We start from the raw sequence: 27229 nt of genomic DNA on the forward strand, positions 1-27229 counted from the left end.
GGAAAAGAGGGGTTCCTGCGGGTTTGTTGTGATGTAACACTCTCCCATGTTGACGTGTGGTTCTTCCCTTCTCCCCTCAAACCGGTGTTTCTGTCACGTATTTCATTGCCACTTCCTACCCGCCAACCCCTTCCCCTTCTGTTGCATTGTCACCGCAAAGCTGCCTGCATCGAAAACCACGCCACAGTTTGAAAGATCTTGGCCAATCAACAAAAACGAGGACATCTCTTCTGCAGTATAAATGTTCTCCCTTCACCAAAACGATTACAGTCTGCAATAGTCTGTGCTTGTGATAGTTATGAAACGTATTGTGCCACATACGGACATTGAGGGTAAGTAATATTCTGTGAAATGATCCAAGGTGGAATATAAAGGTGGGCCTATTTTGTGATTCAGCGAGCGTCGTTATAGTGGCGTCACGTGTTAGGAGTTGAAGATATTGAGGTATTGGTGGATTTAATGTTCTAATAGATGGAGGTTTTGAAAAGGCCTTTCTCGATATAGACCAGGTGCGTAGTGAAATACTCAAAGTGATTCAGGAACGCGAACAGGGTGTCCACAAGAGGAAAACAATAAAACGGAGCCAGAGGAGTACTTTAATGGATTGAGGTAGAGTGCGATGCATACATATTACCAAGCAAATTGTCCTTCACCATATTTATTCTTTTACTTTTACTCGATGCGAGCTTCAAGAACTGAAACAGTGTGTTGCTGTGCCCATCTCCCTCTTCCAGAAAAAAACCCTCCAAGCCTCATCTACTAGAGGGCATTTCCAGTGAGAACCCACGTATCTGCCAACTCGTTGGGCGAGAATGAGTCAAGGCGGGAAATTTAAATTACATATTTCCTGCTCCCTCTAAGACGGACATTAGCTAGGTTGGGCAATGATTGATTTGGGTTTTTCTTACTTCGCTTTTCTGTCACTTTTGGCTAATCGTGAAAGATGAGGATGAGTGATGAAATTCATTAATGGACACTCACAAAAAAACACCCTTGCCCAGGCGAATTGAATCCCTGACCCCACGCGTCGTAGATGCTGGACCAACAACTCCATCACGGAGAACGATCTGTTGGACTGGACAGTTCAATGAACCAACTCACTAACTCATTCCCCATCAATGCACACGAAAGAAGATGTCACTTTCAGCAACTCGTACAAAGGCCAAGGCATTTTATAGATACATTCCTACAGTTTAATTATCAAGAAAGTCAGTATTTTAATAAATGTTGAAAAAAAATGTCCAGTTTATTTTTAAAAATGCTACAAAAGTTTACTAAATATAATATTAGACTACTTCTGTATTATTTACTTTATATTTTCCTTTTCTTTTGCTATCAAAATTGCATATTATTGTGGGTAATGACTTGCGCTCCATCTATTGAGAAAATATAGAAAAGTTACATATAATGTAAATCTGCTATCTTCCGTTGCAAATAGTCGATTAACCGTGTCTTCATTAATAAGTAAGTAATCAAAAAGAAGAAAGCGAAGTAAAGAAACGCTCGGAATCACAGTTTATAGGATGTCTGACAGCTATTTTGGAGATTCGGGTTACCCTTGTTATCCGTGCATAAGCTGCTCCAGAGAGGAGGTTAAAAGCGACCGGAGCTTGTTGAAGATTACGTCACCTTCAATATGAACGGAACCGAGAATGTGTGAAGCCCTACCTCCACAGCTCCTTCATGACACGTTGCGATGCTTAGGGGAGTACTTCACTGTTAGACAAACAAAACAGAAAATTTGCCATCATCCAGGCCAGTATTATTATTGGTGAAGTTAGAAGCACCCTGCGTTAATGTTACAATTACTTTGCTCAAATAGTAATTCAGTTACAGTACTTTCTGAAGGCATCAAAATGTCAACCTCTCTTCACGATTAGCCAAAAAGTGACAGAAAGGCGAAGTAAAATAAAATCAATCAATCAAATACATTTACTCGTCACAAGTAATAAATAAATGAGTTACAGTTACTGATTGCAAAAAAAGTAACTAGCTCGAAAATAGTAACTTATTTCTATCCGCGTTAAGATGTATCCCAAAGAGTGACCTGTATAATTGAACGTCCTCTAATGTACATGGACACAATTTTCCCCACAAACATTTTTGTTACAAAGATAGAAGACGTGAGTTGTGTAAAAAAGTGAATTGTAATGACTAGGGCTAGCATTTTCAAGACTTAGCATATTTTTTTGCTAAGGGTATGTGTTCCCCAAACATATAGAAATTCATATTATGAAGAAACTAATAAAATTAAGGGGCTATTTAAGGGCATATTTGGCCATTTCTTCGTGATAGAGCATATTTTGATGGATTTTTTGGTCATATTCAGCATATTTTTTGCATTTTCAAGAAATATACAGTCATTTTCGAAGTGGATTCTTTCTTACTCCCACGTTTACTCGAGATTGGACTGTAGCAAAATCTTTTTTATTTTAATTTGAAATTTTAGAGAAAGTATTAATTGTGCATTGCAACTCGGGGCCCATAAAGTGAACTAAAAATAGTGAAAATATCTCAGCATTTAGATATTGATGTTTGAAACAGTCCAGTTATAATGGCATATTTTTTCAAATTTTAGTGCATATTTTGTAAAATTTTAGGTCATAAGAGCATATTTTATTTTGCATATTTTGGTGATTTTTATGTCATAAAAATCCTAACCCTAGTAATAACAATACCAGGAAATTTTCAATCGCAATATTCATAACACATTGGATAGTAGGAAATTAACCAGATTTTGCATTGCAAAACGAAAGACAGATAGACAATTCGCCTGGTGATATTTTTGCATCGCTGTGCGTATAATGTTGAATTTCACCAAAAATATTATTTATTTACATTCTTAATCAGTGAAAGTTTAATATCCAGAACACTATCCTGGTAAAGACGTATTTTACGGGGGGTCCGGTTGGTTCGGAAAGTAAATATTATTTAGCATTTGTTGATTTATTCATTTCCGCTGAACTTATTGAAAATATTCGGTTTTCAATTAAAGTACCAAAGATTTATGCACACTACTGATTACAATAATATGCATAAAATATTAATCGGGAACTTTACTTTTCGTCAACTGGATCTAACATCCTTTTTTGTTGATCGTAAATATTCAATGCCTTATCTTTTTGACACCAATTTCCTTGCCAGAACATTTGCTTTTATACAAATTTTGCATCATACGTGGTTATATATTTATTCGTATACAGTTCCTTTTACCTATTCATGTAATAACAACACAATATTAATTAATTTGCATATTATAATATAAATTATATTAACGTACCGATTTAAACATTTATATTATTATTACTATATATACCCCCGAAATATATTTCTTGATTCGCCTGTATCCTGCCCACGTTTACCGTGACTCGTAAAAATATCGCTAGTTTCACTCCCCTCGAATTCCCAGACAGCAGACCGATGTTATCACACAAAACAAAACAGCATCGTGCCTTCAAACAAAAGCCTGACGAGCAACCAGCTTTCTGCAAACATTCCTTTCCTCGCTGTTACTGGGTTGAGCGTGATACGAACAGAGGTGTGGTGTCACTTTCGTAGGCCTACTTCGAAACATCCAGGTTGTCTATCTGTGACCTTGTTGTTCTGTACTCGCGCGACTTGCTATTCGAAGAATCGCCCGCCCATGTTATCCTCAATCAAGTTTTTCTTCGCATTGTGGAGCAGTTTTAAGCACTCAATACGCGACACTTGCTTTTGGGCGTACGAAGAACTTGCTTCGTTGGTGGGGAAATGCACATAGTTTCTACGTACGTACAGCCAGCGGCAAATATAATAGTAGGCAAATTGTATTATTCGTTTACACTCTACATACTGTTTTCTTTTAAAGTAATGGAAATATGTTGATGATGTTTATTGACATTTATATTTCAATCCATGATCATTACTAGGGAAAGAATTTGAAGATGCAAAATTATAGTCGGTAAAAGAAAAGGTTCTGAAAATGTTTTCAAAAAGTGGCTGATAAAATGCCATTATTCGATGCTCTCTTTTTTCTGGCCCTTCTGTATACTATAATGCGCGCGGACCTCATAGAGAGCTGTGGTTTTGTTGAAGTTTGTGTTTTCTCTCGCGGGTTTTGCTACATTATCTTGGGAACTATTGGGGCTGAAATGATTATATTATACTATTTTGTAGCTCTCGATCCGGTCTACAAAATGAGACTATATGATTTTATATAGCTGCTCATGAAGAGTGAAAACCATTTATTTTTCTGTCCAATTGTTTAACAAAACATGAAAGAATAGAAAGGAAGGAGGCGCTGAAGAGGGGGTAAAAAGGGGATGAATGTATTAACCTCACGAAATGGTGCAACAAAGTGTTAAGTTTACTTGATTCCATGCACTAAAATACATATATATAAATAAATTTATGTATTTTACTTCGCTTTTTGTGCCACTTTTGGCTAATTTGCGAAGATGGGGATGAGTGATGATATTGATGAATGGACACTTACAAACATCCATGCCCAGGCCAGGATTCGAACCCGGGACCCCTGGCGTCGTATGTGCGCGATGTGCTAATCACTCCGCCACGGAGGCCGGCGCCCTAAAATACATATCTCAAACGATCTGTATGAAAACAGCTATATTTCCCTAATCATCACACTGTGGAAACAGAGTGAATAAAAGTGAAGTTGTGTGAACAATAGAATGAACAGTTGCTTCGAAACTGAAGTTCCAGACTTATGTTTCTCAAATATTAAGCATGGTACTGGTACCCACCTCAGTTGACTCAAGTAAAGAACTTTCTCATCTCCAACATAAATATTCCCATTATATTTTTAAATGGAAACGTTTTCTTGATACAAGTAGGTACCTTTCCGTGTTTTAAAATGCCTTCAGTGGCAATAACTTGTCCACACATTCTCAATATCCCCCAAATTTACTCATTAAACTGTAAATACTTTGGCGTTGCATACAAGTTCAGACTCGAGTCTATTATTTAGTTAAAAAACTGAAATAGACTTGCTTCCTATCAGAAAACATGAATCACTATATTTTTATACTTTTTCACAATGCACAGATATCAAACAGAGATCACATGTAATCGACTGTCCTTCATGGTACCGGTACTGTACAAAAAAGGTAATAATTCAAAGGTTATGAAGGTTAGGTAAATGATTTCCCGACTTTTCGTAATCCCGAACAACCAAGAAATTCCAAAGATCTTATTTAAAAGAAGTTAATTTTTTATATTTTCTGCACTACAATTGTCTGAAATTTCTTAAAATGAACAAAAACAATTAATTGAAGGGGAAACAATGTTTTACAATTCGATATTTTCAACGCATTGGTCGAGAAATGGAGAATAATTTGTCCCGAACGTCAGAATTATTAATGTTTCCTTCTCAATCCGTCCCGACCAATTGTTTTCCGTCCCACCCACCCCTAGTTACAGCAGTCAACGTGATTCTAATGCCTCTTGTGAAAACGTTTCCTCGTTATTTTGTTGTACAGTCATGGACACTTCTGGGTTGTTACAGCCCAATATGCTTTCAAAGGGATTGCTACAACCCAGAAGTGTCCATGACTGTACATGGCAGTTAATTGCTATAACTGACAGCGTTTAAATCTCAGAAAATAATGTTATTTGTAATAAAATATGGCTACAATTTCAGCATTTAAATTACATGAACTTTTTCTAGATATTTCAGGGGAGGGGGGGCCCTTCGGGTGCCCTTGTTGGTAGATCGCAACCCGTCGTAGTGTGTCTCGAATCAAATGCTGCGCCCAGTGTGTGGCCACCTAGACTGCCATGCAGCCACAGAGAAGTTCAGTGGGCGTATAGTGCATTCAAGAACTTAGGCCAGTGGTGAGCTCACGGCGCGGTAAATTGGTTTCATAAAAGTCGACGTTCCGATCTCAACAATTTAACTCGTAAATAGCTTATTATTCCTTTGTGGATAGGACAAAAGCTGCCAGAGTGTAGCGCTGATCACAAAGTGGACGAGATCGAAGATTGTGTGAGGTCCTATCCCTCACATCCCCTCAGTGGCGTGCGGTGACATTTTCCGTTGCGGAAGCAGATCCCAAAAAATTAAGAAAACCAAGAATTCATTGCTTCTACATGGTACGTTATAATGAAAAAATGAGCACTCTACCTGATACTGTTTACATAACATCTCTTAGGGGAAAGATGAATGTCCTGGCGCAGTTGTTCATTTTTTTCGAATTTCAATTGGTCTGTTGTCAAACGTATTTAATGCAACAGACGATCGCGGATGATTGAAACAATTTTCAAGATTTTCACACGTTGCAATATTCACAAATCCACTTTGGCACCACGTAGTTCTTTCCGTAGTAAATAGTAAACAATGCCAACACTAAAGTTTTTGAAACAAACGAATAGAAATTCACCCGCCTGAAAAACCGTAACTTTTCACCTCGCAAACAGCTTGAAAAAAGTGTGACCGCGGCCAGCGAGTTTTACCAACTCTTTTTGGCGGATGTGTCCATGGACATGTTAGCTGTCTTAATAGACCGAACGCTCGTAAATGTTTATCTTCACATAGAATATGTCAGCAATCATATTTTTGTGTTTCTCCTGTGGTTTGAAACTTTATAGTTTATTTATAAATATAAATTTTAACTAGCTTGGTGGATATGCTACATCGCTAACACTATACAGTACACTTGGACACCTAATCGTGCAGTTCGCAACACTGAGGACATCAGCAGTGCTCTCTGCTTTCTTCCAGCCCTTACGGGTTGGAAAACAAAATTTGCCTCCACACAACCTACCCTCCCATTGGATCCTTCAAGGTCGCCGGGAGATTTTTCGGGCTCCTGGTGGCATTGCAGGCTACAGGATGGCCAGGGTGATACTACGCAGATGTTTTGTCAACACGCCGTGAGGGGGTGTTGATGGCCCCATATCGGAAAAGGACGAGCCTTGGAGGCTTGCAGGTTGATATTCTGTTGAGGCAACCCGGAAGAAATAATGAGAAACCAAAAGTTAAAGAATTAATTTGTAACAGTTATGCCGTGTGCCACCACTGCTGGCCTTGCTGTACCGGAGTGCACGCGCATGCCCTATATATGCCTCATGGTATAGTCCAAAATGCACGGGGAACTTTTACCTTTACGTTAATTAATATGCACTCTTGAAAGTTAATAGCAATATATAATTTCGCATAATCAGAAAGAGTATCAGTTCGATTATGTCTAGGCTTGTTGACAAATATAAAATCTGGTTTAAATTATTTGAGAAACAACTAGATCTAATGGAATACTTTAGTTTCCTCCAGCCAAAATCATTAAATGAATTCGGTAAGTTCTGATTGTCATTGGAATGTTCCATTTCAGACACTGAAAAAGTCTAATGAAACCAAATTGTTGCACTTAAATATAATTCACAAACTACATTGACCGTAGTGCCAGTCCGTCAACCTCCAAATTTGGTGGCGGGGAGCAAAGCCCCCAGTTATATCGCTCACCGCCACTATCGCGATAGTATTTCCCGTTATCGCAGCCGAACTCGAAACCAGAAAGAAAGACCATCTTTCTAGGTGGTTGTCAGCTCATGCTGCAAGTGGTTTCACTCTTCTGCCCATAACACGAGAACTGCTCCATTGTAATTCAAAGGTGGAGGCTGCACGGGTGACAGTCCCCTTTCAGCGGCTTTGATTTCTCACCACCATTGGCGAGAAAGGATTTTCTCTAATCTCTAGTGAAGGTCGAACAAAAGGTCATCTTCCAGGGATGTTGCCAGCTCGGACTGCAAGTCGCAAACTTCAGGAGAACCTCTAGCGGCCCGGTATATTTGACTCCAGAGACTGGTTAGACCACTGGTCGAAAGTTCATGGTACCACAATGGCGGCTCAGTGTCTTGACATTCTGGTCAATAGGATGCATCCCACACAGTGGTGGTTCCATACCATGAACCATTTCTTTCTATTAAGACAACGCACCTTGCCACAAAGCTGCAGATGTTATGCAATGATGCAAAGATATGGGCGTTCAACGACTACCGTGGCCCACGTAAAGTCCTGACCTTAATCCATGGGCTGAATTGGGCTGGAGTCGAGATCAATATGTACAAAATCTTTTGCGGAACTCAACGCGACTGTACTGTGGGAACGGGGAGAAATTCTGCTTGACGTCACTCGCAAATTGGTGGAGAACCTTCCACAGAGAGTACAAGCCATAGTCCAGGCCAAAGGAGGGTATTTCTTATTATAGGGCACGGGTATTTGTATCAAATGTCTCTTACTCTAGTGTATGGAAATTATTTGTAGATAGTATGTGTTGCATCTCAATAATCATAAGATTTCAAGGTAGGAGACCTTTACTTTGTCAAAATTGACGCTTTGCTACTGTTCAAATATCAGATTCATCAACAATATTAAGGTGGGAGTAATTCGTCGAATAAGTAGTGTGCTGTGTAGGGTCTGGGTGGGAGTTATTTTAACCAATGTTCTGAAAATTAAGTTTTAAAATGAATTGAGTTACAGTTACTCATTTTGATAAGTAACCCAGTTACAATTACTGGTACTTGATAATTAATCAAGTTACTTTTTCCGTTGGATTTTTTTTTGCAAACAAATTACACATAATCAATGATTATTAATTGTGATAATATAAAAATATGACTGTTTGTGTTAAAGCTAATCTGTTGGACTGAACGTGTCTTGTGTTCATAAATAAGTTTGTTTCTAACTATCATTTCATTCTATACACATAGGGAGTATGTGTGTTTTCACAAAAAGATATTTAAGTCAACAAATTATAATCATATGTAGTAATTGGAGAGTGAAGACATTTATTAAGGGAGAAGGCTAAACCTTGGAGAATATCTCTTCAAATTCGCCAATAATTTTACATGCCTTACTTAATGAGAATATTGCAAAATGTACCAAAGTGTACATAAAATGAACAGTAAAACAATTTTCTCCTTTCTTTCCAGACTGCACAACAGACAAGCAGATGATTGGAGGAGAATTAACTGGCCCTCAATATTCTGCAGATTCCTCTAGAAAGGTAGAAATAAATGCCACTAGAAAAACATCCATACGAATGGCTCTATTATATTTAGTGATGTTAACAATTCACCAATATTTTTCATAAATGCATGCTTATGCCAGTGATAGAAAGGAATTTTGTTTGTCCTCTTCTTATTTCTTATGAATACCTGTATCTCAGAATTAATGAAATAATATAAGAGATAAAAACTACCTGTAATTATTAAAGCATAGCTTAATCCTTGTGCCAACATTATTAAGAATGATAATAATTAGTCCCTTAATCAATTGGTTTTCTCTTACTTTTAGTATTATCGGTTGTGGCACACATTTGATTTCTAACACAAATTTCCATTGAGTTAACAGTCTTCTTCAGATGATAACTGACTGTAATCATATTCATCATCTTTCCAGTGCCCGATCCAAACTGAAAATTCCCTTATGATTGTTCCAAAATTTCCTTTCCGACCTTCAATTTCCTGCGCTGTTTGGATAAGGTGTTTTAGTCCCCTTTGACACGAGTTTGAACCTCGCACCTCCTGATTCGTAGCGCATTATGATCGCCAACCCCATCCCCTGAATTGATCCGCACGTATACCTAGGCATAACCTGTATTTAGTTACATAAAACATGTGTTTGTATTATGCATAATGGCTGTATAGCTATATAGTATAGTATAAAGTCCGAGCGATCAAAGAACCAACTTGAACCAACCCAAACTTTTCGTCTCCAGATGTGGGAGTTTCCAATTGTAAAAAGCAGTGTTGCCACATGCCTGATTTTTGTCCAGTCGTAAATGACACATTTTGCTGTCAACTTGCACCCTTCAGAGAGAGACAGAAAATCGGAGACTCATTCATTTGCTACCCGGCGATGACCTTTAGACTTAGCAGGCCTTGACGGGGATGCCTTTTGTTCTGCTGTCAGGCATAAGTTTGGCAACGCAGAATACCACATGAATTTCTCCATGCCTTGGCAACTGGACCAAACGTCCCTGCCTTTCGACGGAAAAGCCAAAAATAGAATTTCAAGTAGGTTGTTTGATCGCTCGGGCATTAGGATCAATTATGAATGAACCTTCTCTCCTAAAGTTTTTTTTGTCTACGACCACGATTATTACGTCACTAAGACCTTTGTTGGCCTTCATCTTTGCAGAGACAAACCAGCATAAAGATATTTCAAGTAGCCGAGAGTCCAGGTACACCGGGACAACTAACGTAGTGGCCGTTCAGAGAGAAGCAACAATGTACTACCCAGAATTACAAGCATTGTTCCTCTTCCTATGCCATGTAGTGGAAGCATCACCAATTACTGCCAATAATGCTCCACACCTTTTATTGTCAGGTATGATTTATTGCAGATTATTTTTCATAATCAGTTCATTTATACTGCACATTCATGCTCAGCAATGTCAGTATCTTAAAAATATTAAGTTTATTAACTATCTTCTGTAACATGTTTAATGCCGTTCATGTATGATTTAAAATATTATATTCAATAATTCCTAGGGAAAAGTTCCCTATTGCATTTATCGTTTTAGTTCAAAGTATAACCTGTGAGTCACATTTGGCCCAATCTGTTATTTATAATACCACTAACTTTGTTATAAAGCATTTAGTAGCATAATAATGTAAGATAATTAATATACTGAAAAGAACTGCTCACTTACATGCAAAACTTTTAAAAACTATTTTTATAATTAATAATTATTTTTATTAAAAAAATGAAAAATGACATCGTTCCCTAGGGTGTTCCCAACGTTTCGGTAATACTTTTGTAACGTATGTACATAGGAGCAAAATTCTTCCGACATGACACTCATGCCTGTTACCAGGGGTGTTATCTTCACTCAAAAAAGGGGGGCGGATCGTTTCGTTTGATTGACTTGTTATTGATTTTTAGTTACGGTTATTATGTACAGTTTTTCCACCTACCTGTGGGTGATCGTGGCGATATGGTTGAAATGAAACATCACCTCTTATGCCTTTTGGCATAACATCACCTCTTATGGCAATTTTTGTAATTACTATATAACTGCACATATATGAACAAAAAAGCATTGAAGCAACATTAATGTTTTTTTTTCAAGGTTTAGTGAATGGTGAAATATGTCACACTCGTGCAATAATTGGTTAGTATTCTTTTACTAATGATGGCAATGTTTGTAACTATTATAATTATTATATAACTGCACCTACGTAATAACAAACGAATCAATCAATCAAACAAAATTGTTTCTTGAATTTTAGTTTTAAAAAATGTGTGGGCCTTGAGCCTCCACTCCCCCCCCCTTAAGTAAGTAAGTTTCTTGCACGACTCTGGTAATCTTATGGAGTTCATCTTATATCCACAGGAAACGAAGTATTAATATATATTATTGGAAAATAAGAGGTGATTTGTTTTTACAGCAAAACATCCAGCACAGGAAACAGCAATGCATAGCAGGAACATAACTCGCCCCAAGAGGAGTGGAGGGTTTCCGAAGTTTCCTCTCACCCAAAGAATGAGCTGTGGAACAAGGGATGTTTTTCACCAACCTCAAAAGTCAGGGGAGCAGAGGCGACCGATTGCTAAGATAATTGGTGGTGTCACTGCTCCTTATGGAGCCTACCCTTGGCAGGTAAAACTTCAAAACATTATGAACAAGTATTCAAGAGGTATTTTGACACTAAGAATGTTTCAAAATCCTGACAAATCTTCTGTTATTTACTCATTTGTTACTAGAATGAAGATGTTGATCCACGTTTGTATTTTATCAGGAAAGTCTTTTTCCAAAATAATGTTGTTTTTTTTGCATGCATTGTGACAAAAATGTTAGTAAATTGAAACAAATTAATATTGCATATTTTGTTTCGTTTTGCATACAAAGTGCATATTTAACAGACTTTGTGAGGATTCTTATTCCCTTTGGTCAGATACAATGGCGTACCCAGGATTTTCAAAAGGGGTTATGTACACTTTTTCTGGTAGCCTGTTCTCATTTCAGCATCTCTTTGCTACCTTTGATGTTCTATTTTTTTAGTACTGAGCCAAAGTGGGGTTATAACCTCAACCAATTCCCCCTTGCGCACGCCACTGGTCAGATATAGTGTTTTTTGCATCACTATTCAAAGAAACATTGCTTAATTAAATCCTAATAATCACCATGTGACATGTGAAGGTCAACAAGCAACTTCACTCCACATAGAGACAGGAATGTTTCTTTCACTTCACTTTTCTGTCATTTTTGGATAATCACATAGATGAGGATGAGTGATAACGTGATGAAACTGATAGAATGACATTCACAAAGAATACCCATGTCTGGATTCAAACCCTGGGGGCCTTTGCATGAGAACTACTCCGCCACGGGGTTATCTGTGCTCATTGCACTGTGCCATTGTTTGAAGTATTGTTTTAAGCCCACTTTTATGCACAGATAGGCTAATCGGGTCTGGACCTACAGTTTAAAGTGGAATCCGAACAACTATACAATGTGCCTACACCGTGTATCGAACCAGGAACATCTTGATTACAAGGTGACGACGTTACCACTACGCCATCTGGGAGGCTATTGCACTGTGCAATGAAGGGACAAGGGCGGGGCTCCACACATTCACGATCTCAGCCATTGAACTCTAGCCTAGGTACAGGGTCAACGAAGTTAGTAATAAGTTGTGCTTTATACAGTGTATATTGGTACACTTGCATCTTCTGCAAATATGCTGTATAAAGAAACAAACTGCAGGAGTGCTAATTGAGGCGAGTGTACCTATTTCATAAGAGGCTGGGGGACCCCAGAACCATTTCATGCAGGGACAGGTTTGGAAAAATCCACAGTAAGATCATTCACTTCTGGAAACGAACATAGATCTCCAACATGGCAGTCAGACGTCCTACCGACCGAGCCACCCTGACTAGAGTTGACGGGCTGTATCTTTGCGGGTGACCCTGCCCAAGCCCGGCTGCGCAGTAGCAAGGGGGAGGCGCTACCGGCTGCGCAGTAGCATGGGGGAGGAGCTACCGGCTGCTCGTCATTATCCTTGCTTCTGTCCGGCATCACTCACCTCCCCATTCAACCCCTACCTCCGGAACGTAATATACCCCCCAGAAGATCACAAAGAATCCACCTTCGACAAACTCAACAACAGGACATCCCTCCTTAGGACTAAGATCACCAAGAGGATAATGAAGCAGAACCTCCCACAGGAACATCAAGAAGGAGACACTAATACAGAAGACAGTGATACGCCAAAACGAAAAAAAGGTTACGTCTCCCCGGAGAAAGGCAAAGGATAACACTGCAAGGACTCGACCTAGGAACCAACCGAATTTAACCAAGATTCTTCTTTTTTGTTTCTTTCTTAAATTGTAATCTTACACCCCCTTCTTTATTCTCGTTACTAAACACACTGCAAACTTCTCTCACTGATTCTTGACAATTCTCTATATTTCCACTACCGAACGTACTAATGTACCCGATACTTCCCAGGAAATCCCTCCCTACTTCTTCCCTTCCTGATGATGTCCCGGGTACCAACCGTCGTACCGATGTTCATCCCAGTCCGACCAACTCTTGCTGGTCTCCCGCAAGTCTCTTTGAATCAGGTACCACTCGTTCTTTCATATCTCTTCCTACTATTAATACGTACATCTCAAAGCCAATAATACTCTCACTATCTCAAACATAACATACTAGAACATAGACCCTGCTTAACATTCATAGAATCGTGTTAATGTCCATTCCTCATCTCATCCATCAACACTAATGCACACGACACACAATAAAACTTATCCTAAGAAAACATTACCCACCCAATTACACACTTATGTAATTTCGTATCTGTGATCATAAATAATATTAATGTTAAACACTAACACTTATTTACTTCCTACTATTTCTAACCTTTATCTTAATCTTCTTACCTTGTAGAATGATGTGAAACCAAATTTGTTCAGGAAAACCGAACAAATTTGGTTCTTCACACTGGGACATTCTTGCCAATGTCACAGTGAAATATTGTAATTAAAAAAATAATGGAAATCAAGGATGAATCAAAGAAAAGCGGGGGAATCCGTAAAAAATTCACGGAACTGACGCCCTGGGTTAATTTTCAGGTACCAGGGCATAAGCACATACCTCCGAAAGTAGCTTGACTACTTTTATCCGTATACATAAAAAAAAATAATAATCGTTCTATGTAACCATATCTTGTATACTGTTTAGGAAATAAAATTCTTTGTCTGTCCTTGCTATTCACCACCCAAAGGGCGAGTAGGTGGCAACTACGTAAACGTATCTCTCTCACACTCTGCGCGGAGTAGCCAAGGCCACCCGCAAAGATACAGCTCGTCAACTCTAAATGCAGACATGCACTGATGTACGCAGGATTTATTTTTTCGGGAGGGCTGGAATTGTATAGGTGGAGAGGACATAGCTGCTATCAGTAAGCCAATTTGTAGGTGTCCGTAAGGGCAGAGCACACTCAATAATTTGTCGTGTAATTATTATTATTATATATGTTACTGTTATATATTGGCGTATTGAAATCAGTAAATACCAGATTTTAAATATTAAGGATAGTGTGTATTAATGCGTACACCAGTGCAGATGTGTGCCACGGACTTATTGCATACGTTACACATAAAGTAAAGTAAAAAGTAAAAAAAGTAAAGTGTTCCCCTGTGCTTAGCACCACGCCATGAAGGCGTATAGGGGGTGTGGGGGTAACGCCCCACACTTTCTTGATCCGGTCGTGAGTGGGGGTGATGTGATCAGCATCACGCCCCTGACCGCCTTTACCCCCCAGGGTTTCCCCCAGGTACCCATGTTATTCGACGCTGGGTGGGCGCCGGAGCCGCTTCCAACGTTAGAAAAGTTCCCGGATTTGAACCGGCCGGGGATCGAACCCGGGACCTTGAGCATGGTAGTCAGACGCGTTACCGACTGAGCCACCGCGGCCACCATACGTTACACATAATTGATGTAAATATCTTCCCTAGCTTGAAACCAGCATTTGATATTTTCAGGCAGAAATCCAGATGTGGCCTCCCGAGAAGGGGGCATTTGACCACCACTGCGGTGGCGCCATCATCGGAGAGCACTTCGTCCTGACAGCAGCTCACTGTCTCCGAGACGTGCAACCTAACCAGATGCGAGTGATTGTTGGCGATTACAATCTTGACGAACATGACGACTATGAGCAGATTTTCGCTGTTGATAAGTTTTATATCCACCCAGATTTTCGAAGAGGTATGCATATTTGTGAATATTGTTAAGGTTTTTGTTATAAAATGATATAATTTAAATAAACTTATGCTATTCGAACTAATAGTTGACAGAATGACTTCTCATGTTAAATTTTTGTCATTCCTTTTGTGTTTATTACTATATATCTGAAAAACGGTTATACTGAACATATACAGTGGAACCCCGATTTTACGTTCTCGTATTTTACATTTTCCGGCATTATACATTCAATCTTGATGGTCCCAATGTAGCAAATTCTTATAATTTTTTTCTCGATTTTATATTTTCACACATTTTAATATTTTCCAGCTTGTTCCCCTGAAAAAAAATTGACGTTCCTTAACGGTTGAATGTTTTCATGATTTTCTATCACAATATTTCAGTTCACACTGACTCTGCATACCGAAATTTCCTAACATTTCCAGACATTTTCCAGACCACTGTAATAAATAAGTGTGTCTTCAACCTTGCGGAGTAGTTAAATTAATCATGTTTATTCAACCTTGTGATATTATTATGTAGGTATTAAATACATACATGCATAATAAACGTGTTGTTTAAGTCTTTAAGGTTTTTATTTTTTCTCATTACAACCATAAATATGTAACACAGTCAATTTTTTTAAGGGTGTTAGGGAGTAGGAAAGTTGAATTATGGGGGCGCTACACTTCCACCCGCGTGAAAGTTTTATATTGAGCCGCCCATGACATCACACACTTCAGTTCAGATCGGCACATGAGTGGAATGGCTAGAATGCCTCCCTGAGAATTAAAACCAATCATTGGTGTTTGCGAACACTCTAGAACCACTACTATAAACTTGTGTTTTGATGAGCTCTTTCAATGTCAATCATAGGCCAGTCTAGTGCCTAACATGCCAACGGTTCATAATGAATCCCTTTAACACCTCAATTGTAAGTGAAACTGACAGCTTTGCACAGGGTGCGAAATCCTGGGGGGACGGGGGGATTTACCCCCACCAACAATCCTTGCCTCAAAAATCCCCCCCACAAAAAAAATCGGGGGGAAGAGTTTTTCTTACAACAAACAAAAGATAAACATTTACTTTTAATTTCAAATATACTGTACTAAGAATAATATCGAATATATAAACAAATTAGTGTAATTGTGAGTGTTCCGTGCTTCTTTCTCAAGAGATTATTAACAAATGTACATTAATACGCACAATAAAAGTAAAACAAGAATGCAAGAAAATAATAACTATTAAATCTAATTGATTTATATTAACATAAAGCAAAAACTAAATAAGAACTTACACATAATAAAACCACTTCAACTATTTCATAATTTATTAACATCTTTAACCAGTTAGTAAAGGACGTTGTTTGCTACTTTATAATATCTGATATATGTAAAAGTAAAAAAAAAAATATTTTTGGGTAATTAATAATAAATTTTTAATTTAGTAATTTAATTTAGTCATTTATTTTTACTTTTAATAACATTATAAATATGTATATTGTATAATTTTACCTATGTTTGTGGGGGTGGGGGTTTGTAGATTAAGATCTATCTCCCCCCACCAGTCTTAAATGATTTCCCACCCTGGCTTGCAATGTAAATGTTCCTGCACCTTAAAGGTACACCTAACTATATTGTTTTTCTTTCAGTTGGACCTTACAGCAATGACATAGCTCTGATTAAAGTTTATCCAGAAAATGGGAAAGGAATCAACTTCAATTCATTTGTGAAGCCTATATGTCTTCCTGAAACTAAAGCCGCATATGCAGATGGGACCTGGTGTACAATCACTGGATGGGGAATTAGAAAACGTAAGTTCTAATGTTAATTTCATAAACATGGTTTATTAAGTTCATACTGAACTTTTTTTCCTTGCACCAGATAGGCGTTCTTTTTTAAAAAAACTATGATATTCCAGATTTTTTTTAAAATACTTGTTTAGAATTCCTGAGTATTCAAGTAAATGTATGGTTTGCTTTTACCAAAAGTTTAAATAGATCAATCGGGACTGGACCTACAGTTTAAAGTGGGGTCCGAACCAGCGGCGTATCCTGAAAAATTTACCTTTTTTACCGTCAACAATTCTTATTTGTTGTATACATTAAGGTTAAAATGTTGACAATACAAAATTTGGTTTAAATTAGTTCACAATGACTGGATGTAATAGAATCTTTTGGCTTCCTCTGGCCAATATCATTAAATTAATTTGGAAAGTGTTGATTTTTATTGAAATGTTCCATTTCGGACACCTAGAAATTGCAATTAATCAGTACACTTCAATAAATTTCTTAATGAAAATTGCTGAGCAAATAAATTGACAATATGGTGCTCGTTCGTCAACTTTTAAATTCGAAGGCGGGAAGAAAAGCCCCCGCGGGATATTGAAAAAATATCGTCGAGGCGATATCAACTAAAGACACGATATTTTGGCGTTATATCCTGTCGGCGGCATATCGTCACGATATTTGGCGATATATATATCTTGTTGGCGATATATCGTCATGATATTTTAGCGACATATCGTCACGATATTTGGCGATATATCACCGATATCACAATACAGAGAAAATATCGTATCGTCCGTGACGATATATCGCGTTATCAAATTTCCGATATCGTCCATCACTACTCTAAACCGGATCGAAAGTCAATCTTTCTAGCAGTTGTCAGCTCTGCCCGCAAGTCTCAAACTTCAGTAGAATCACTCGCGGCCCGGAATAAATTACGCCAGGGCCCGCTGGTTGAAAAACACTAATCCAAGAGTTAATGCATAAATCACTGGATTTTGAATCATAAAACAAGCTAGTGAATACTTTCCCCCATCCCGGTGGGATTTACACGTACGACTTGCGTCGTAAATTTCAATCGCAAATACTATATTCCCAGCTTAAACACTAGACTCGCAAGTACATTTGGCAATTATGATTTTCATTTGAAAAATTAAGTTTAAAAAAATAAACTACAAGAGTTTTGTTTTGCAATACGACAACAATACGTAACAAAAATCTTTCGCGAATAGATGCTCAAGCAGGGGAACTGCCGCAAACGACTACGTTCGGAATTTATTCGGGTTGGTAACGGTAATGAATTGAATTGGAGTCACTTCCGTTCGAACTCATTCCTGCAGCTTTCTTTGTTGGTTGCGTAAGATTGGAAATTTAATCTGAAAGCACTCTCATTCTATAGTTCAAAGATACGTAATGTTCCTACAGATGCGCTCCAAACGGTTCCTATTAACTTTATAACCAGTATGATATTTAAGAAATTTCCAGTGGAGGGAAATTCTAGGGACAGCATGAGATAATGACTTTATGCCATATAACATTTCCCCCATGGATAACATTTATCAAGCAGAGGGGGAAATCCCCCCATCCCCCTACAAATACCACCCTGTTTATAACACACTCCAATATAACTAACTTATGGCTCGGCTGGATCTTTGCCCAACGCTAGGGCAGCTGTTTTACAATTTCCCTCTCGTATCGAAAAACCGCTATGATATTTCAAAACCGGAACAATTAGGATATGCGTAGAATTCCTTCTAGAGCATTCACATGAACCTTCATATGGTTTCCTTTCACTGTTATCTAGATATTCGCAATACTTCCGGGGGCTGGTGACCGATCGTACCCCCTCGAAAATTCCAACTTACTTCTTTCCAATCTCTACATTTACACGTCTTAAGGTGTCTGAAAGTGATTTTCACATGCGGACACCACAAATAAGTGAGAATTCTCAAAATGTGACCATGGCACTTCCAATTCTTCGCATCCCGGACCACCTTCGCCACTTATTTGAAGAAATTCTCGTCATACACGCAAGAAATCTACGGCAGATATCGAAGGATAATGCATAATTACCATCACCATGAAAAAAAAGTGTAAATTTTAAAAAATAACATCTGCTATACTTCACACATTTCTTATTCTTGGCAGCTCACGAATGTACACGCAGGCTTTCTATTGAAGAAATCGTAAATTTGAATATCGTATAAACGTTGCAACATGTTTAATATCACACTTTCCACTCTCGACATTCACTTCGACGATATTTATGCTGAGACCCAAACCTAACAGGCCTAACCGTTAGGTTAGGCATTCCTAGTGCGTGACGTCATAAATCATAGCTCAAAATCGTTCTGAAAATCCGCACGCTAAAAACAACGAGAAACGTTAATATGAATGATAATCAACGATTGGCAAAGAAGAGACATTTAAACCCACGATTGGTAAAGAAAGTCTTCATGAATTAAGTAATGATAATGGTATAAGATTGATTACTTTTGCATCCTCAAAGAATTTAATTGTGAAAAGTACCACTTTTAAACATAAAGATATCCATAAATATACCTGGTCTTCTCCAGATGGTAAAACTCATAATCAGATAGATCATATTCTCATTGATAAGAGAAGGCATACTAGTATAATTGACGTTCGTACACATAGAGGTGCTGACTGTGCCAGTGACCATTATTTAGTAATTGCTAAATTAAGAGAAAGACTCTCAGTGATAAATCATAAGCAACAAAATCTAAAAGTTATAAAATTTGATACAGGAAAATTTACTGATGAAAGAATTAAGAAAGATTACCAAATTAAACTGTCAAATAGATTTGATGTTTTGCAGGATTTAAATGATGATGAAAATATAAATGAGACAGACGTAAATAAGAATTGAGAGCACATACGTAATGCAATAGAATCAGCAGCTAAAGAAAGCATAGGATACCATAAACCAAGAAAAAGTAAGCCATGGTTTGATAATGAATGTCATAATCTGATAGAAATAAGAGATCAGGCTAGACTTAGGTGGTTAAATAATTCGGATGATACAAATCTAAGCAATTATAATAGAATAACGCGAGAAGTTAACCACACCAGTGGCGGCTGGCCAAGTGCAACAAGCGCAGATGTTTTCACCTAATTTTCAAATTAATATTGACATTTTTCATTTGCTTGTTAAATTAATCTATTTCCCACCAGAACGCACACGATAATACTCAAATAATACGCCGCTCGGCGCTACGCACGTGAAGAGTTCGTCATACCATAAACAAACCAAGAGCAGATGCCGCCAGGTTGCGGAAGACTTTAGCCGGTTGTCATGGCAACGGTGACGTCACCTAGCGTTGGAATTGAATGGGTGTCGCCATCTAGGTGCAGCAGTTCTCTCATCGACAGAAAACATTGCATCCAGTGGTTGTGGCAAAATCGTTGCGTTCTCGCGAGATCTTGTTCCGCGTGTGTGTTTCACGTTTCCTATCGTGTGTTGTGTTCATGTGTTGAGCTGTGGTTTGTACAATGAACCCAGTAAATGACATAGTGTGTAATTTGTTTCAGACACCATTTTCCAGATGGACGGATGAAGACAAAAAAGACGTTTTAAATTGTGGGGGCCCACTGACACTTACTATTTGTTTTTCATTGCCTATAAATGTACTTCTTCACATGTTATTTTAGGCACGAGCCGCTACTGAACCACACCTTTAGAAGTAAAAAATAGAGATTACTTAAAAAGCAAAATTAATGAAATTGAAACAAACAGCAAAAATAAAAATATCAGATTTATATAAAGGTGTAAATGAAATTAGAAAGGGGTGGCAACCTAAAGTAAACTTGATAAACGATAAAGACTGTGATTTTCTAGCTGACCCAAGCGATATTCTAAATAGATGGAAGAACTACTTTAATGACCTTTTAAATGTCCATGTAGGAGATAAATCAGAAGTAAATGAAGTACACACAGCAGAACCTTTAGTTCTAGAACCTAACTTGACTGAAGTTAAAGATGCTATTAAAAGGCTAAAGAATAACAAAGCACCTGGCATTGATTTAATACCAGCTGAGTTAATTAAATATGGTGGAAATTCATTAATATGTCAAATTCATAAATTAATTTGTTTAATATGGAATAAAGAAGAAATCCCTCAACAGTGGAAAGAATCCATAATTGTTCCTGTGTTTAAAAAAGGTGATAAAATGAACTGCAATAATTACCGTGGAATTTCTCTACTCTCAACAACATACAAAATATTGTCTAACATTCTTTTAACAAGACTAACCCCATATGCTAATGAAATTATAGGTGATTATCAATGTGGATTTAAACGTAACAGATCAACTACAGATCAAATTTTTCACATCAGACAGACACTTGAAAAAAAGTGGGAATATAATCAAAATGTCCATCAGCTATTCATTGATTTCAAAAAAGCATATGATTCGGTCAAAAGAGATAAATTATATAATATATTAGTAGAGTTTGGAATACCTAAGAAGCTTGTTAGTATGATAAAAATATGCACCAGTGAAACAGAAAGTAAAATTCGTGTGGGTATTAATATGTCTGACAAATTTACAATTCATGATGGGTTAAAACAAGGAGATGCATTATCTCCATTGCTCTTTAATTTTGCCTTAGAATATGCTGTAAGGAAGGTAAAAGAAACTAAAGAAGGACTAAAATTAAATGGTGTGACTCAGTTGTTAGCATATGCAGATGATGTAGACTTACTGGGGGATGATGTGAATACAATTAAGGGCCAGTTTTTCAATGTCCTGTTAATCTTTCTGTTAACTAACTGCCAGTAGGAGGTAATAGCCAGTCTTAACCAGCACCGGGTTTTTCAATGTGAAAGTAACTACAAGTTAACTAAACCATGGTTCGTTCTCCGAAACAGTGTGTTGGCAATTCTGAAGCACGGAAATTACAGGAAATCGATCTGCGCGCCATCTGTTAGTATAGTTTCAAACTGCGTCGACTGGCACACAGCCTGGCGTTTAAGTGTAGAACTACGAGCACGCCGCGCTCGAAAGCACGTTATTGCATTGTGAAACGATATGAACAATGGCAGCGCATCCATTTTGTATGCTTACGAAATAAATTAACGAAAGACAGCACTACAAATTTAGTTTTCTTCTAATAAAGGCCAATTCCACGTGGAGGAAATGATGTTATGAGGCGCAAGTGAAGCTACTTTCTTGTAGAAGAAATGTGAAGAACTCGAAAGTCGAGACATTAATAATAACTGTTTGTTGATATAAATACTACTATTATTATTAATATGTAAATATTGTACATTTGACTGCATGCTTTGTACCTCTCTATGCATGTTGTTGAGCGAAAAAACAACATGTTGATAGTAAGCATGCTTTCTAAACTTCTAAAAATATGAAGGTACGAGCAAAAACAATTTTAAAATTTACTGTAATATTTATCCGAGAAGATCATTCAACAATAAAGAGTGAATTGAATGCAATACACGTAATAAATAATTGACAAGAGAAAAAATACCCGTGACCAGGACTCGAACTCGTATTACAAAACACAATACGCTCCGAAAGTTGGTGTCGCTAACCACTACACCAAATTACCGATTGGAGATTATCACGCCTAGTAGACTGGATATCCTGGCCACAAATTCTCTAACACAACCTTGCCAAGCGAATTCTAGCAACTACGCTGCTTAATTTCCATATTTGCATGGACGTTGGTAAGCTCTGCCAAACAAAACAAGTCTTTTTCTGTACCAATTTGAAAGTTTTATGAATCATATCTTGTTTAATCTGACATTGAAGTTGCGAGTGTGGAACTTCGATAGCTGCACGAGGCATCCATTTTGCTTCGCAACTTCCAGTTAGGCAGGTAACTGCAAGAAGAAGTACCAGTAAAGATAATCGCCACCAGAGTTCCAGTTATGAGCTAACTGTACATTGAAAAACCGAAATTTTCACTAACTTCCAGTTACGTGCTAACATGAACCTTAACTGAACATTGAAAAACCGGCCCTAAGAATAATGCTAAAATATTTTTCAAAACTGCTAAAGAGATAGGTTTGGAAGTTAACAAAGAGAAAACTAAATATATGCTTACAGGCCGAAACCAAGTGTTAGGTAATAATCAAAATCTAATTATTGATAACTCGTTTGAACCAGTTTCCAAATTCAAATACTTAGGAGTAATATTAACAAATGAAAATTATATTAAAGAGGAAATAAAAAGTAGGCTTAATTCAGGAAATGCATGTTACTTCTCTCTTTATAAACTTTTGTCTTCTCGTTTAATATCTAAGAAACTAAAAGTTAAAATATACAAAACAGTAATTTTGCCTGTAGTATTATATGGGTGTGAAACTTGGTCCCTTACATTGAAAGAGGAACATAAATTGAGAGTATTTGAAAATAAGATCCTTAGGAAAATATTTGGACCTAAAAGGGATGAGGAGACAGGTGAGTGGAGAAGGCTACATAATTTAGAACTACATAATTTGTATTCATGTCCAAATATTATTAGAATGATTAAATCAAGAAGACTTAGGTGGGCAGGCCATGTGGCACGAATTGGAGAGGAAAGAGGAATTTATGGGATTCTTGTTGGGAAACCTGATGGTAAGAGACCTGTAGGAAGGCCAAGACGAAGATGGAGGGACAATGTTGAGATGGACCTAAAGGAAATCGGTAGGGATGGAAAAGAGTATATAGATCTTGCCCAAGATAGGGACAGATGGAAGGCCTGTGTTGCTGCAGCCATGAACCTTCTGGTTTAAGAAGACTAGAGAGTTAATTAGATAATCAACGATATTTATGCTAAGAGAACCGAACCTAACAGGCATCACTTAATAACGTAGGCATTCCTCATGTGCATGACGTCATAAATCATAGAGAAGGTCTAAATATGGGTGAAGGTTTAAATATAGGTTTTGGAGTTATCAGCCCTCCCGGGTGGTGAAGCCTAGCAGAGGCTATTGGAACTGGTTATCTGTCAAGGACAAAGGTTGCGGCGCCAATTCGCAAGAGAATGTGGTGGTTAGTTTCGACCTTGTCCGCTGTTATAGAATTGCAACCTTCGAAAACTTTCTGCAGGTATGGTTTATCTCAGTGTTTTCTGAATTCTCATCTGCTTTGTATAGGTTATGATATTAGCGGTACATAAAACAAATGTGGGCTTTTATAATGCCATGATTAGTTTGTGAAATATGTACCACAGAGAGCGAAAATTAATTGAAGAAGAAAAATAGCGTGATGGTCTAAATATGGGCTATGACATAAGGTCTAATGTTGAGATCACATTTTTAACAAATATTTGGATGTTTTTCTTAATTTCGATTTTTCCCATTCCGCGTGATTTTCAAAACAACAGATTATTCATAAATATGAATTTTATAATGTTTTAGCGATAAATGACTGTTTTTTTTTAAATTTTAATTGCTTCTTGTGATATTGCCAATAGTAGCCCATATTTAGACCACAATTTTGAAATACATCATTTTACCATTTTTTGGAAATTGTTTTTTTTTAAAAAAAATAGAGACCTTATATACTTTAGCATTATTACATTTAAGTATATATTTCATAGATATGCATTTTAAAGGCAGGTGCTTGATATATTAATTTTTTTCCTCCGAAAATGACAACAGAACAAGGAGGGCCCATATTCAGACCTTTTCCTCTACCTCATACGATCACCAATTACTCGCTTATAATGCATTTCCGCATGCTAAAAACAACAAGAAACGTTCATATGAATAACAATCTTTCCAACCCACTAAAAGTTTTCAAGTTTCTCGAGGGGTTACCGAGGGCCACCATCACAGATTCATTTTTTGACGTAACTTTTAACAATTCCGGATGGAATTTGAGCCGTAAAGCCACGTTTACACCGGGGTTGCTAACACTTGTTGGTAACATTTCGAAAAACGCCTGTGAATTTCTTACCAATATCTCATGTTAGAAACAGAAGTTTTGTTATCCACAAGAAGTCAGTAAGGATCAAAGAATGTACATTTGTTACCAACACATGTCAACAGAGCCTTTTCGATGTTAGCAACATTTCCCCCGCTTCCCCTTCCACCACCATCACACTAGTGACAGCCAGCCAGCGAGTGCGAGATGTGTTGTTTTGTAATTTATTTATCATGGAAAATCTTTTGAGTGAGATGGAGTGGTCAAAGGATCAAGTGCTGAACTTAGCTGAATTGTTCCGCGGGAAGCCTGTCCTTTGGGACTAGACACTAATCTTATCCACAATTTAAAAACAAAAAAACAACAGGTCACTTCCGCTATAATTAGCTCTTGCCCGCATGAAGGGCTCACCCAGAATCTCCTTGGTCTTCTCTGTTGCGCCAAAATGACACATGCTGCCACATAGCGTACAACTTCCTCCACAGTCTGCATCTTGCAGCCAAAATGTTAACAAAAGTTATTAACAAACATAAAGTCTAAACTAATGTTCTGGTCACCAACATTTCTGTCTGCTCGTCAACATAGAACTCTGCCACCCTGTTGGCCAATCTGCAAGTTCTAAAAATATAATCAATCACAGACATCCCGGCTTCGCACACAAATGTGAAATCTCCCTCGAAATCCCTCCCGTATTTCCCGTTCATGACCTCTAGTTCAAAACTCCCAGCAACAGCACGTCCGTTTGTGGATATTTATCTTCAACAAGGTGCAGAAAATCAGCTACTCGCTCGAAGAATCTGTCATTGTGGTACTTGGACGAGACTGGTTGGTTATAAAGTGCAATCAAACATAATTTAATATTGTCTATACACAGCTGCACGCCTAAAATCCCATTACAGTCAATCTCTATTTTCGTCAGTTGCGGACGTAGGCTTTCCTTCACGAGCACCATCAGCCCCCCTGGACATCACCCCCTCCCAGCCCGTCTCTTCATGATCTGTGCATACCCCACCATTCCCAGACCCTGCGGCGTTATTCAGTGGTGGCCATTAGTGGGGGCGAGAAAGGGCAGTTGCCCCCCACTTTTCGGCACTTTTGCCCCTGACTATAAACTTTATCTACAAAGGGAAATGTACTGTCTTTGTCCCTCCAGTTTTGGCACCCTGCTCCCCCGGTTTTGGAACCCAATTGCCGCCACTGGTGTTATTCAAATGTAATCAAGGAATCCTAAGTTCAATACTTGGTGGAGGCACATTGCACTGTGGTTCGGATCCCACTTGAAACTGTAGGTCCAGTCCCGATTAGCCTATCTGTGAATAAAGTGTACTTAAAACAAAAATTAATCAATCAATCAATAATTGGGCACCTACATGAAATGTTTGTCCAGAGTCCAGGTTCTGTCAAAACCTGGTGGCGCCATCTTTTACTTCTATAACAGCAGCCACCCTCTTAGGCTTGTTCTTGATTAGGTTGTGGAGGACGTCATCTGAATGTTTCGCCATTCATCTCGCAAAATCTCAGACAGGTTGGCAAGGAACATGGCCACATCTCCTCAGACTTCACCTGCTGCTCCACTTGTCCAAGTGGTGTTCCGATGGGATTGAGGCTGGAGCTCAGGGCAGGCCAACCCAAGCTTTGAACATTGTTGTTTTGATACCACCACAAAGTAGCATCAGCAACATGACACCTGGCATTGCCATCCTAGTAGTAACAAGGTCGATTCCTTAAAAAACGCCACAATGTTTGGGGCACCTCATTGTCTACATTTGTACAGCATGACTGTGCGTTCATGCTGCCACGAACAACCACCAGTTGTCCTACACTGTAGCATGTGAAACATTCCAATGCCATATTTCCACCAACACCAAATTTGCTTGTGGACACTATGCACTGTAGTAGAAGGAGTTCCCCGGGTAACTGCCACATTGATATAAGTTGCCTGTTGGACCGAAACAGTGTGAACCTCGACTCATCATTCCACAGAATGGATTTCCACTGTTGCAGTATCCAGTTGCAACAGTGCAATCCAAACACAGCGTTAGCTTCCGAGCTTAAGGTGCTTACGTGAAGATGCTTTGCCTGAATATCAGAGGTGATGGGCCTCTTTTCACAATATTCCAATGGAAACGGATACCCCTGTTGATGCTTGAAACTTCTGTCTGATGGTGACCATTAAATATGTCAGTTTTTTTTTATAATCTGACGGTTTGGGGTTCGGTGATCTCTGTTGGCCAGAATTTTTGGTAACCCAGAATGTTCGCCTAACGTCCACTTACACAGGACGAATGCCAAAGTTGATTTGGACTCTTTAGCTTAGCAGCTATTGCTCTACTGGACAGCCCCCTGAGGTTCCATCTAT

The 27229-nt window shown here is 38.2% G+C and overlaps 1 protein-coding gene across 1 annotated transcript in view; it reads left to right on the top strand.

The window, feature by feature from the left end:
* Positions 1-258: 258 nt before the first annotated feature.
* The window catches only part of LOC145997025 (serine protease 27-like), a 31706-nt gene continuing 4735 nt past the window's right edge, over positions 259-27229 (top strand). Inside the window, exons 1-6 of the mRNA XM_083133645.1 lie at positions 259-332; positions 8926-8999; positions 10136-10324; positions 11389-11600; positions 14990-15212; positions 16840-17001. Coding sequence (XP_082989771.1) covers positions 10225-10324; positions 11389-11600; positions 14990-15212; positions 16840-17001 — 697 coding nt within the window. The 5' untranslated portion in view covers positions 259-332; positions 8926-8999; positions 10136-10224. The remainder of the gene's footprint in view (positions 333-8925; positions 9000-10135; positions 10325-11388; positions 11601-14989; positions 15213-16839; positions 17002-27229) is intronic.

Source organism: Lepisma saccharinum, chromosome 13 (genome assembly GCF_977018435.1).
Source record: "Lepisma saccharinum chromosome 13, izLepSacc3.1, whole genome shotgun sequence".
Taxonomy (NCBI): domain Eukaryota; kingdom Metazoa; phylum Arthropoda; class Insecta; order Zygentoma; family Lepismatidae; genus Lepisma; species Lepisma saccharinum.